This window comes from Metopolophium dirhodum, chromosome 1, assembly GCF_019925205.1.
Source record: "Metopolophium dirhodum isolate CAU chromosome 1, ASM1992520v1, whole genome shotgun sequence".
NCBI lineage: Eukaryota > Metazoa > Arthropoda > Insecta > Hemiptera > Aphididae > Metopolophium > Metopolophium dirhodum.
In genome coordinates, this window is record NC_083560.1 from 106,386,906 (window position 1) to 106,401,099 (window position 14,194).

Below are 14,194 nucleotides of genomic sequence, written 5' to 3' on the forward strand. Positions count from 1 at the left end.
TAATATGCACACGGCTCAAGGGTCGACGGACCCTTCACCCCCACCCTAGTAGACCACCCATTGCTTATGGTGGTGGAAGTTAATGTTGTCAATTTTAAAAACCGTCTCCATCCATTATATTGTAATATAGTTAATGGCTTACCGCTTACGAATGTTGGCAAGTTCATAAATTATGATGTACTTTTATGAACCAAACCCTGCTACGCAAAGTCCCTATAGGGACAGCACAGTTGTTAGGCTTGTCGTTGGTAAAATAATTAATATTATAATGTATAGAGCAAGGACTTTAATGCACTAAAAAATCGTCAAATATATGCACTTATTATGCACAAACAAATATAAAATATTCGCTAAAAATACCGCAACTAAATAATTAATGTACCATTGCCACGTACTATATTCCGTAATATTAATCAAAAACAAAAGTAATAAATGATTCGATAAACTTTGTACTGCACTATGTTGTAATCTAAATTCTACCCACTGACCATTATGATAAAAATGGATTCCCTATAATATTTAGGTATTTATGACAAATTCACAGTTTAATTAAATAACTGATGACTTTGATTTACGAAAAATATTTACCGAAGTGCGAAGGGCTTGATTTTGGATAAGCATTCAAAATAAACACTAAAATCAAAAAACATTTCTTTCAAACCCGAACAATCGTTTGATCACAGACTTTGTGAATTATATTTTGTATTTTACTTACTAATAAGCATCGTACGAAAACCATCACCAGAAAATATGGAAATGCATGAACATCTTTGCTCTATGTGCCTAAACATGAGGTGATTATATTATATTATCGAACCTACACCAGCTTGCAATATCTCGGGAGATACCAGTACCTACCTGTATAAGGAAGTTTGAAATAACATTTTAAATTACAATTCAAAAGAACAAATGCTAACAAATATCTGCGATAATTGATAGGTAGGTTATAATATACTATACGAATGCAAAACATTAGGAAATTTGTCGTCAAAAAGTAAAAACAAAAATACAAATTCTGAGTTCACGATAAAACGATAAAAATCCCCCTGTATATAGTACTGGTCGTGGAAAAAATCACGGAATTGGCTAATGACGAGTACAAGAACGCTTTTTTTTTTCCATCCGCACATAATGTTAATATACAATATAAACACGAATCTTCTATTCTTTTAAAATTGTTGTCCGTTCCTGCGGAATCGCATCTCGCGTACGACCTCACAGCTAAACGCGTGCTTACAATAAGCCTATTATCATCCACCGCGTGTACGATTGTGGCGGGCAAAAAGTCGGTTGTTTTTTTTTCATCATATTATTATATTGCTGTTGTTATTTTTTAATGCACGTGACTCGGGCATTAAGTCGTCAACGTCGTTGTATAATGATCGTCTAATGCGGTAGTCGGCCCGTAGGGGTTCTTTTGTTTCCTTTTGGCAAACGGTCGGGCGGAGCGGTGTTTGGTTCGGATGACGAAAATATTTAAAACCGCCAAAGCGTTTAAGCGTGCCGACACGACAAATTTTACGGTTCGACCTCCACAGCACAATAATATAATTTATTGTTATATTCGGGAAAATTGAATGGCCGCATAATGCGTGTACGTACACCATATTATATAGTTATATCGTACTAATCACTCATAACATAATAATATTATAATCACCGTACACGGAAAACGACACACAATACACAATATAATATGCACTACACGCTATCATCATAGACATTATGACGCGTCCATATTGATACTATAAGTGTTCGAATTGGAGTTGACGGAGGTCACGGGGCTGATGGAGCTCTTCTAGTATATTTTTTTTATACTTCGAGTGCTGGTTGTTCTATATTATAGGTAGGTACTATTATTTCCGAAATAGGCGGGGGAAATGAGAAGGACAGCACGTGATTTGTAGAAAATACATTTTTTATTTCGCAAAATTGAATTGAACAACATTATATAGATACCAATACCTATTAAATTAATTTGATGAATTAGGTGTACAACGTATTATTATATACAAAATAACAGCATAGCAGCTATGGAATATATAATTTAATTGTAATTGAAAAATATATTAATTAATACATAAGAAGTACCTACATATTTTAATAAATAAAAATTATATGTCACGGGAATAAATCACGTTAAAAAATATTTGAATTAATTGCTCACAATAGTAGTCGTTATTGGCATACAGGTATATATTATTGTTATTTATTTTAAGATCGGTGTTTAGGGAGTGGGCTTCACCTTCAACACTTATTGGGTTGAGTTAAATAATTTCAAGGGATACTAATTTTTTTCAAAACAAAAAAGTCTTAATTTATTTTTCATTTCAAGCAAATTAACAGGGAATAATAATGATACGAATGAGAATTTGTTTACAGCATTATAGTTGTAGCTTATAACATTTTTTATGAACCTACTTACCTACAGCTGTTTTCTAATTGTTTTAATGTACAAATATAATAGTATAGAAAAGCATTACCTACTCGAAACCTTCTTTAAAAAATGTTATCGACCTAAAATATTTTCCACCCCGCTCAATCGATCCCTTATTGTATCATATGGGTCACATGGTACTCGTAAGTGTCTTCTCCCGACAATGTTTATTTTTTTCTGTAGAAGAAATATGAAGACGAACAGAATATACACGTTGCGTGGCCATCACTTCGCATAACGATAATACATAATAATAATCATAATATAATCAAACGCCTCGTTTGAAAACAAGTGAAAGCTCGGAGTACCTATCGTGATTATATCTTTATGTTATTGAGATTATGCGTCAGCAACAGCTGCTGCGGCACCGGCGATAGTAATAATTAATAACTATTTATAATATAATAATAATAATTAATAATATTATTATCTGAGTCGGTTCAGTGGCCATAAAGTCTAAGGAACGGACGTCAGCTTCAATGTTACGCGCGTTTATCGCGATGGCCTCTTTATAATAACATAACAATAATATTATATTGTATTATCATAATAACGCGGAAAGCGGGAAGAAACAAAACCCGTGCCGAGATTTGCCTATATACTGCAAGACGTAATAATATGATGAATAATAATAACGATAGTAATCGCAACAGAGCTCAAACGAAAACAGATATTAATATTATGGTCGTGAAGTGGCTTTGGTCTGCGCTGTGCGCTAATTGGGATAAATCCTAATCGCAAGCCGTTTCGCCACTGCTCCAGTGGCTGTAACAAAAGCTGCACGGCGCTGGTTATGGACGTCCGGTCGCCTCGTGTACCGCGGTTATGGTATACCCACCTATATTTATTTTCTATAATAACATGGCCAATACACGTGGTTATCCCGTTTTGAACAGGGACATACCTATCGTATGGTACCGAATATCGAACCCCGTCCGCGAAAACAGTCTCGAGAGCAGGGCTTGCAAACGCTATAATAACGTTGTATTTGACAAAAAAAACGATTGAAATTTGTAAACGTAATTATAACGGAAAGCGGTAATCAAAAATAATCAAAAATACCGCAAAACAAAACATAGGTAATGATTAACAAAATATTATAATATAATATATCACTAAAGAAAACATAACGCTAAGCGTAATTTACAGAACATCATTAAACAGAAAATAATGCAAAACGAAATAATTTTAAATCCATTTGTTCAAAAATTATAATGGTTTCGTTGAAATATTTATTTCATGATATTAGAATTGATTATATTATTATATTCCGTATCCGGGCCATTATCTACCCGAATTAGTAGTTATTATTAGTACATCGTACATGTGGTTTTCTCGGTTTGATTGCAGGGTTGGAGTATATTATTAATATAATATATTATTTACTTAAAAGTCCAACCGTTGATATCCCCAAAATTGGTTTAGCTGATGGAGCTACGAGAGTTGTTTGCTTGAACCAAAAACGCTGTGTATTACGCGTATAATTTGCGATGAAGAGTGAGAATTTGATTTGTAATTTGCACCATTTAAAAGTTAGGTATAATTTAAAAAAAAAGAAAGTAAAAAGCCTAAAGCGGAGTAGTTATAGGCACGTCCTGCGGTCGGAATTAAAACGAAAACCGAGGGATGCAGCAAGACCGTTTCGTAAGTCTGCATATTGCTGCGATGATAGCACACATCGTGGCACCATATAAGCGTCCATATGCATACGTTATAGGTAATTTTATCGTACATGAGAAAAATGTAATACGTACGTTGCACTCGCGTCTTGTTGTTGCCGTGCCGCCGTCCGTCCCAACTCTCCACGGTTTGCAGTCTCCAGTCGAGCACGGTCGAGTCGGCCGGCGATATGGGTCTGGACCGGAGCTGAGTGGTGACTGGCACATAGCTGTCTCCGACGAACAACACCTGTGAAACGACGAAAAAAGTTTTCGGATTAATTAAGCAAGTGGGTAAGTAAGCATGTGGTAGTATAATAGTGATAATGTAAGTTTGATGCACACATAATAATTGGCACACACATACACATCAATGACATTTAAGATAAAAAGTGCAAAATGTATCTACATGCGTTTTGATAATAACCTATAACATATTATTATATTTAAATAATAATAAAAAAAAAAAATACAAAATTTAGCACAATTTTATTATTGCAGCTGTCAATGTTGCACCATAATATTTTATATTGCATACGGTCTATTTAAAACGGCATTTTGTATATCATTATCATTTATTATAGTAATCACGTGAAACACATTTTCAATCCCCTCTACAGAGTACAGGTATATGGGTAACACAAACAAACAAAGAAACCGCACGCAAACGCGTTAATTAATTGTTCACAGCACCGCGCGGGGTGCGGACTTGTGCTGGTGCAATCGCGTAGGTATATCGTTGGAGCTCAGGCGGTGGCCAGCCAAACACTCGGCGCAGATGATGGTCTTAACGACCATTATACAATTATTAGGTATTATTGTTATTGCCACAGATTACAATATTAATGTGTATAATAAATGTACGCGTCGCCGTTATACCGGAAACCGGGTTAGGTAATATATACACCCGTACTCGGCGGCGGCGTACATAATATTGTAATATATAATGCATGTCGTGTTGTACGCCCATAGATAATATGCGGTTGGTGGGAAGATGACCACCGCCGCGGAATCCGGACATGTTTCATTAACGTCGATCGCAATTACCCTTAGGATTTCTCGGACAGCTCGGTCGTCTAAACACCCAAACGATTACCGCGGACGCCTATGATATAATAATAATATACTCTCAGTAGTACACGACAATCGGCTAATGGCATAATTTACAGTGTCATTAAACAATATTTTATGATAATAACAGAGCGCGTCGCTCCGTGTAAAATATACTTCACGAGCGACTGCGATGTGCGCGCGCCTGTCCGTCGTTCGAACGGTTTCTATTTTCGAATTCGTGTTATGTACCTATTTTATATTGTATTGGCACAATTAATAAAATCGTGTCATATACGACGGGTGTACGATCGTTTAAGAAAGTCTAGCGGCGAAGGTAGATAATAATACTTTATAGGTATATACGGTTAACCACCCTCTGAATGTTATAGACACCGCGGTGGAGTACGCTCAACTTTCCGCCCACCGCCGAATATTTTTATAGAAATGTTATTAATATACACGTCATACGAATTGGTATTTATATCATCTATAGGATCCGTTATCTTTATTCTTTTCGAACGCCAAACACTTTTTTCGCAAAAATGATATTAACAAACGAACTTTTATTTACGGTGAAAATGTTGTTTCTTATCTACGAACAGCTGTATCCCCTTCTCAGTTCTTTCCAACGCAAAACCAATTTACTGAAATTTTCGTAATACCGGCAACAATACCAACGCAATGGTAGGAGATGGTACCTACTGATGTAGGACCCACTTGTAAGTTTTTAATTTCCGTTATCACAGTGGCAGAGGTGTGATAGGGGTAGAGGCGGTCTTTCATCAGACCTTAAAGACACATTGTGCACATACTTGCTCAATGCGTCACTGAAACGTTTTTTTTCTTTTTTTTTAGGGGGAGGGTGATATAGATAGATATTTGTTAACAATTGTGTGAAAAACACACAAATTTAATACATTTTAATATAGGTTCTTACCTATAATACATTTAGGAAATTTAAAAAACTAACAGTGGAAAATCAATTGAATATTGGATATTTAGGCAAATCATATATTAATCATTTCTCAAAACAAATATGTCAAAATAAACTAACGAAATATTTTAAAATTGAATAAATAAATAATTGTATTTCCTTAAATTATTATTTAATTAAAATTTGAAAATATTTGGAGAATTATAATTTTTTTTGTTAGGTATATAATTGTTTATTGATATATTTTATAAATTTTTTCAGTGACTTTTCTGGAGACTTAATTTTTATTTGAATACAACTTATTCAAAATAATTATATTTGTATTTTAATATTTTATTATTATATCACGTATTTGGTTATAACAGCAGATATTATATCTATATGTTTTTTCAATAATTTGTTCGGTTAAAAAAGGGTCTCGCTACTAAATCCTATTTCAATAGATGTCTTGCGTTTTGCAGCATGCGTCTTCGGTTTATTTCAACATGCTGAAAGAGTTTCGATTTTAGTACCTAATTATTTCTTTCCATGTATCTCATTTTGTCCTGCAGTCACGTGAGGTTCCGGGAAAGGCTTTACTTTTGATTGATTGTCTCCACTTTCAAATGATTGTCGAACCAGTGTTCGAATATATTATATTATTTGAATTATTTTTTTCCCCATTTTTCGGAAAGCTCCATTAAATTACCTATGTCGAACGCCCTACAAATCGGGTGTGTTGAGTCCTCTTAAAAATTACGCGTTTGCGGGGGCCCTGTTATATACTGTAATAATGACAGGTAATAATAACTGCACAATACATCGAGTACGTGATGGCCTGCCACTCTCTTTATCTAGGTCTCCCAAGAATAATCGATCGATATTTAATAATACATATTAATATAAATGTTGTAGGTGCGTTCTATATAATATAATATAACATATACTTAATAGTAATATCGTGTTACGATTTATTAATATAAGTTGGTGAAAAAAACGATACTTATACACGCGTTTTCGACAGATATGACGACGACGATGATTGAATTATATTTTTATGACGTGCGGCGAAAAAAAAATAACAAACAAGAAACGTTAAACTAAAAAAATAAAAAAATGGAAACCGCGCGGCTCACGTACTCTCGGGCCGTAAGAAACGCACTTAACACGCGCGGTTAACGAATTAATTTATCAAGGTTAGATCGGAGGCGGCTGCCGACATAACTGTAACGTTTTAAGTGTGTCAAAATATGTGATACCCACTGCAAAAAAAAAAGAAGTAAAAAGAAACGTATACCCGTAATAAAGTGTCCGTTTTTATACCCTGATACCCCCCCCCCCCTGCCTGGTACCCGCGGTAACCGCCGCGACTTATCTCATCCGAACCGTGACAAATTATTTTTTTCAACGCCGCGGCAAAAATATATATATTTAGATTTAAATTTGTCGCGGGGAAAAAAATATTGAACTCGCGACGATGTTCTTACATAGTTTTATTAATATTATTAATATTACACGCTTCATCTTACCAATTACATACATCACGTCCTAATTAGCATCCTGTGCCCAGTGACCGCCTTGAACGGGTACGTTCGAATCCGGGACGATCGACTTACCCAGCTCGTAGGTATAATAGTTACTACACATAATATAATTGTAATTCGACTTCGTGCCTTATCGAAATCATGAAATATTGAATTTACCTATGTATGTATATATATATTACTATACATCAGGTAGGTGACAACTGCGTAGGGAAAACGATCAGACACTTATATCTACGACAGGACTTACACTATTTTTCCGCAAATTATTAGCATTTAAAAATGCAATGAAGAGTTTCAAAACGCTCAAATGTAGTGAAACATACACAATATTCATCATGCATTTTACTGTCACAGTTTGACATAACAACCTTTTAAGGGGATCGCTCAATGTCTGTAGTATAGGTATAGCCTGTAGCACGTCGAGGTAACGATTAAACCGTGCCGAATAAGTCTGCCAGAAACTTATGCACACCGAGCATTTTACTTATACTGTTTTACCGTGTCACAGGTTTAGTAAATATATATTATAATATTAATTAATATTACATTTTTCAAACGACAAAGGCCTGCACCCTAGCCCTCCAAGGGAGAAGCCCCATCGAACCGTCAGAAGACTTTAGAATATATAAGATCGATCATATATCCACCGAATTCGGTATATACCTAAGGTCCTGCAGCAGCTTTCAAAAACTGTAATGATCAATAGTATCAAAAACGATTGCGTGCCCGAGTGTTTGTGTCGAGAGCTATGTGAATTGAGTGAATTTTTAAGATTTTTTGTTATTTTTGACAGAAGACTTCCGTTATTACCCGCGGCGGATGCCGTTCAAACCACGGACGGCAATGATATCAAAATGAAGAAAATGTAATAAATAGGTAATAATAATAATAATAATAATACAATAGCTGATGACGTATCAGTGTGTTTAAGTTCGATACGGTGTTTAGCACGTTTATTATTTCGGCACTGAACGTGACATTTTATCGACGGCGGGATTCTTTCGTATAATATATAGGTAGATACCTAATTGGGACGTGAAAAAAAACCTACTTAGATGTTTTTTTTTTTTACCTTCCCAATTTATTGGACGACCTGGTAGTATGTTTTTTTCTCTTGTTTCATTTGTAGTCTCAAAATGTATAAATATCATTATGCCATCCGCATCGCAATATAATAATATATTTATACACTGGTGATATACAGAGTGATTCATGAACCATGCTCCACTCCGATTTTTCCATTGGATGTGGCAGTTGTTATTATAAAGATATGATTTTTTGGACTTTTTAAATATTCTTTATAAGACCATATTATTTTAAAATATGATTTTTGAGTATATATTTTAAAAAATCCAAAAATGATAACTTTAATAACCGGGTCGTTGAGAAAACATGGGGTTGAGCACCCTTATTCGCTATTCTGGAGTATAGTGGCCTCAGTGTTTCGACGTACGTATTATGGTCAGATCGACCCGAAATCATAATGTCATCTTGTAATAATACAATATAGTATCACGCTGAACGATTGTCGTTCCAATTTCCTGTTGTTATTTTTTCCTGCTCGGTTTATCACGCGACATAACGATCGAACGCTGTGACGTATTTTTGGATTTTCGTAAATAATGTTATGATAATATAATGTAAGGAAACGAAAAATAATATTCTCGGGAACGTTTTCGATTTCACGTTGTCAGACAATATTCGTTGGTTCGGCGGTGGAGACATCATTTAAATTGCATCGAATCAAGTCGCCGACGAAAGTCGTAAAAAATAACAAGCTGGCGTATAATATACTTTTGCCGGGGATTCTAAACGATATTGTTATCTAGACAAAACTATATACACAGCGCGCTCACACATTTCATTTTCGAAAACACTGCAGCTTCGATCGATACCATATATATATATTATATAATATTATACTCACATGTGCTCATACCGACGTCGCTGCAGTGTGTGCGTGTGGTATTATTCCGATTTTCGAATATAAAAGCCGAAAAAATAATAGAAACATACTAACAAACGAGCACAATATAGCGTAGTGTATACAATATGGTTATAACACACAAGTAAATACAATGGTTTTGCTCGAAAATCATAGATTGTATATTATTTCAAACCGTCTAGGTACAACTTGGTAATTATTACTATAGGACGTGGGTGGGTGATTCGAACCGATGAAAATAATCGATCTTCCCATATTATTGCTATATGGTATACTGCAGAAATAATGATTGCGTGATATTATGTTTTATTATTATCCGTGAACAATTGCATATTTCAATTTTTTTTTACACATTTTGACGCATGTGCAATTCGGATTTCAGATGCACCGGAGATGCACATTTGGGCCTGTGCGTATAATAATAATAATAATAATAATTTGTTATGGATACGTAGGGTAGGCCTACCTAACTATAATGACATATTATATCCAGAGCCGGATTTAGGGTTCATACTGCAAAAGGTACTTATTTTGCAGGGGCCTCATATATTAATTGAATCTTGTGGTGGCCCGGCACCCCCTAAATCCGGCCCCGATCATATTATTATCCTACAAAAGTACACGGCTACCTGGCTGCCTAGCGATAAAACGATCGGTTTCAAAAGTGGGAAATACGACGGAAAAGCACGAGTGAAATAGTGAAAAGCTCTAGAATAATACCCATAATTCCGCTAAACTCTCTATATCGGCTTATATACATTTTCATCGGAGCTATATATAGTGGATCGCACCTCGACCGCACCGAGTGCAACACCGACGGTGTACACACAAAAGTGCAATATATATTATACTATTATTATGTCGCGAAATCGTGATGTTCATGATAATGACGTAGAATAATATTATACAGGTCCATATTTACGCGAACTTCCATCGAATAGCGTACGTGTCTTGAAACTGAAACTCGCGTATGCACTGCACACGCACCACTTTGTGAAATATGTTTTAAATAAAAAATAATGATAATATGTGTGTACAAAAACAATAATATTCGACGAAATATGGTAAGGTAACGTGTATAATAATATGATTTAACCTATCTATCATTTTCCTTATAATATATGACCGTTATTATTGTGATGGTTGTATGAATGATATATCGTAATGATCGTAATATGTATTGATTGAAGATTATGTGCTTATCATCAGTACACTTAGCATCTATAAGGCTATAATTAGTATATTATATATATATATATATATATATACACACTAGGTAATGTCAAATGTGGGCATTAATATAGTTAAAAAATTAAATGACGTAAGGTTAAAAGGTTAAAAAGCTAGTTTATTTTTAACTTTTTAGCTTAACTAAGTATAGTTTAAGTGTCCATTACAGGCTGTAACAATTTAGCTTTTTCCAATTAATTTGAAATACAATACGTCGAGTTAAAATCATGTTCCGACACAATATCTATTACAGTAGACTGCACTAATTGTATTTATTAATATTTAATTATATTAATTTTAATTGCACAGTAAACACAATGATTTGTAACCAAAATAAACAAACATTCCTTTATTTAATAATTTAGTTGACACAAACGTTTAATTGCCCGTGTGCACAATAAGATAAGTAAATATTTAGGGTGCATTTTTAACAAAATGTTAAGTTTTTATTTTAAAATTATTTAAAGTTACACAATCACAATATTATTTATGACCCACTTCCAGGATCTACCCAGATGCCAATTAAAAATATAATTAACATATTTTTAACTCAGACGAGTAAATATATATATATATCCATATTATTATAACTTTAAACTTTCAGAGCTAAATATTATATCGTGTGAAGTTTGTTTACCATTAACTCATAACTTTACGTTATTCTTAATGATGGCTCGACTTGACTCAATCGTATTATTTTTTTTTTTCATTAACTTGCGCACACACTTTGCAGATTATCGCTCATAATAATATCATCTTTGTACGATCCTCGAGGCAGCAATAATATCATAATAATATTATATTGAATGGTTTCTATATGTGACCTACCAACTCTACCGGTTTCATATATCGATCAGTGCAATATATTCCAACAGGTACCATATAATAATATGATAGGTATAGAATCATATTGCAGTGGAAGACCGTATAGGTACTATTGTTGTACAAAAAACGTACAAGTCCCGCTTTACAAAATTATTAGAAAACTGAATTTTTAGTTAGAACAAAGAAAATAGTTTTTTTTTGAAATCCTGAACTCTTTGAATATTGTACCTATATAATATTATATTATCGTCTGTATTTCGTTTGTTCGGACAGTCTAGTGACGACGGAACCTGCGGCGTGGATACTTTTTCACTCAGATAAAAATTTTAGCTCCTTATAACTTTACATTCGATACAAGAGCGCTGTAATATTTAGGTAAAAAAACCAAACAATGTATAGAAAACTTCAACTTCAAACGCTGCAAGAGTCCTCGTCATAACAGCCGTTTAACCAATATCCAGATTTCTGAACAAATTTAAAACTCTAAATTGAACCCTTATTCACCATTCGATTAAATGAGGTCACAACAAATTCCCTATATTTGCTCGTAATAACTACAGCAACCTCATCACATTTACGAACCAGCTCGTTATAAAATGTTGTCATTATCGTTTATTCAGTCATGTAATACATCCAATTGGAACTCTTATGTAATATTGGCTAGCTATACTTAGATTTATCTAATTATTTTAACTGTTGAATTTAATAGTTTTATACTGAAAGCCAAGTATACCAAAAAAATGTACGTAGGCGTTAGTATAGTTGATATCGCATAGGTATATTATTTTCACCGGAACTAACAAAATATTATGCACACATCCGCCTCGGTATGAGTCTTCCGTTATTGGGTTTAAATTATTATCATGAACAAATTTATCTGACTTAACACATTCTAATATTATTAACGTGCCTTGGGGGTTTTTTTTATCCCAAAAAAAAAAACCACTAGATCTCGTTCATTCGGCGTGCGAGACGCTGACTTAACACTTTGACGGTTGATCGAACATTTGCAGCGGCTCACACGTCAGACGAATATTTTATTGTCCGTATTAAATATATATATAGGAACCTAATAAACGGCGGAAAAAACAACAAAAAGTATTCCGCGGCAGTTATACAGCCTACTGAAGTGTTAAAATATTCTCGAAAACATTCGAGAATATTATTAATTTTTTTCATCGAATTATTATTTTATTTTCTCCTGATTAAAAATTATGTAAAATTAACAATATTTCCAAATTCATGCAATTATTTTTTCGGAAATTCACTTCTTTTTCAACAAAATTTAACTCAAACATATGAATAAATACGCTATAAAAGCTCATAATTATTAAACGTACCTACGGTGTTAATTTTACCTATTATTCTCTTCTATATATTACATCCGATCAATGTGGTTATCGGTATAGCTATGCCTTTTACCACAGGGGGAATCGTTCAACAATTATAATATAATATGAAGATTGAAGAGTGCCATCGATGGGTGGCATCTTTCATCTCTGAGTTCTGAGTTTTTTCCCGACATGATTTTTTATTCACACATCACGTCATATTATAATAATATGCTAATTGTTTCAATTTCAAAGAGATTCAAATGTAAGACCCGTAAAAAAAAAATCAATAATAATTCGTTTGACGACCGTACCCATTTACACGTCTCGTTTCGTATAGGTACCTATAGACTATAGAAATCGCGTAAACGAACTGTCAATATCGATTTCCCATCTCGATCAATGCGCCTATCCCTATAAATAACAGTGGAAAAAGGCACAATATTTTACGAGTTCGTCAGAAACATTCGGATCATAACTTACGACAGGACTGCGCGAATTGGGCGATCGTGCAGTGTTATCACTGTCGTTTGGTTAGGTTATTACTCGGCCGAATGGATCCGTTTCCATGCCGATAAACGATGACAAAATAAACGAAGGGCACAACATTGGAGACCATTAGACCAATAATTATTATTATTATTATTATACGATATACTGTGGCTTATAGTGCTGACGTTCGATTATATGCACTATATACCAAGCTAGACTTAAAAACACAAAAAATGACAGTTTAATAAATAGGATATAAAAGTATATAGAGCAGCTTTATGTCCGATATAGCTTTCGACCACATTTTTTTTTACGTGTTTATGCTTTTCGTCCCGACCGACCGTTTTATTATCTCCATCGTTGACGGCTGCGTATAAAATATTGCATTATTATTATTATTATTATGTGAAGTGCGACGATATTATTTTATTATATAGATTTTTTTTTTATTCACGTCACAGTCCGGGCATTTTCTTGAAGATGTTTTTTTGTCACGCGTGTCTACATAATATAATATAAAAACAAATTTGTCCGATTCGTTTAGACTTTGCAATAATATAACATGACTACGTGTGTCCCTACATCGCTTTATTCACTGCACCACACCGTGTGTAAGACGTTACCAATTACCCGACATTCAGACTATACTCGTGAAATGCATCTCGGCTGTAGTCGACTTTATCCGTTATTATATTATATACGATTCATACACGTCCCGAAACGTTTTGTCCATAATCTTATGAGGGAGACTGCGAGCGTAAAT

The 14,194-nt window shown here is 34.1% G+C and overlaps 1 protein-coding gene across 1 annotated transcript in view; it reads right to left on the reverse strand.

The window, feature by feature from the left end:
• LOC132935781 (uncharacterized) overlaps positions 1 to 14,194 on the reverse strand; it is an 80,398-nt gene that overhangs the window by 13,783 nt on the left and 52,421 nt on the right. Inside the window, exon 4 of the mRNA XM_061002393.1 lies at positions 4,192 to 4,345. Coding sequence (XP_060858376.1) covers positions 4,192 to 4,345 — 154 coding nt within the window. The remainder of the gene's footprint in view (positions 1 to 4,191; positions 4,346 to 14,194) is intronic.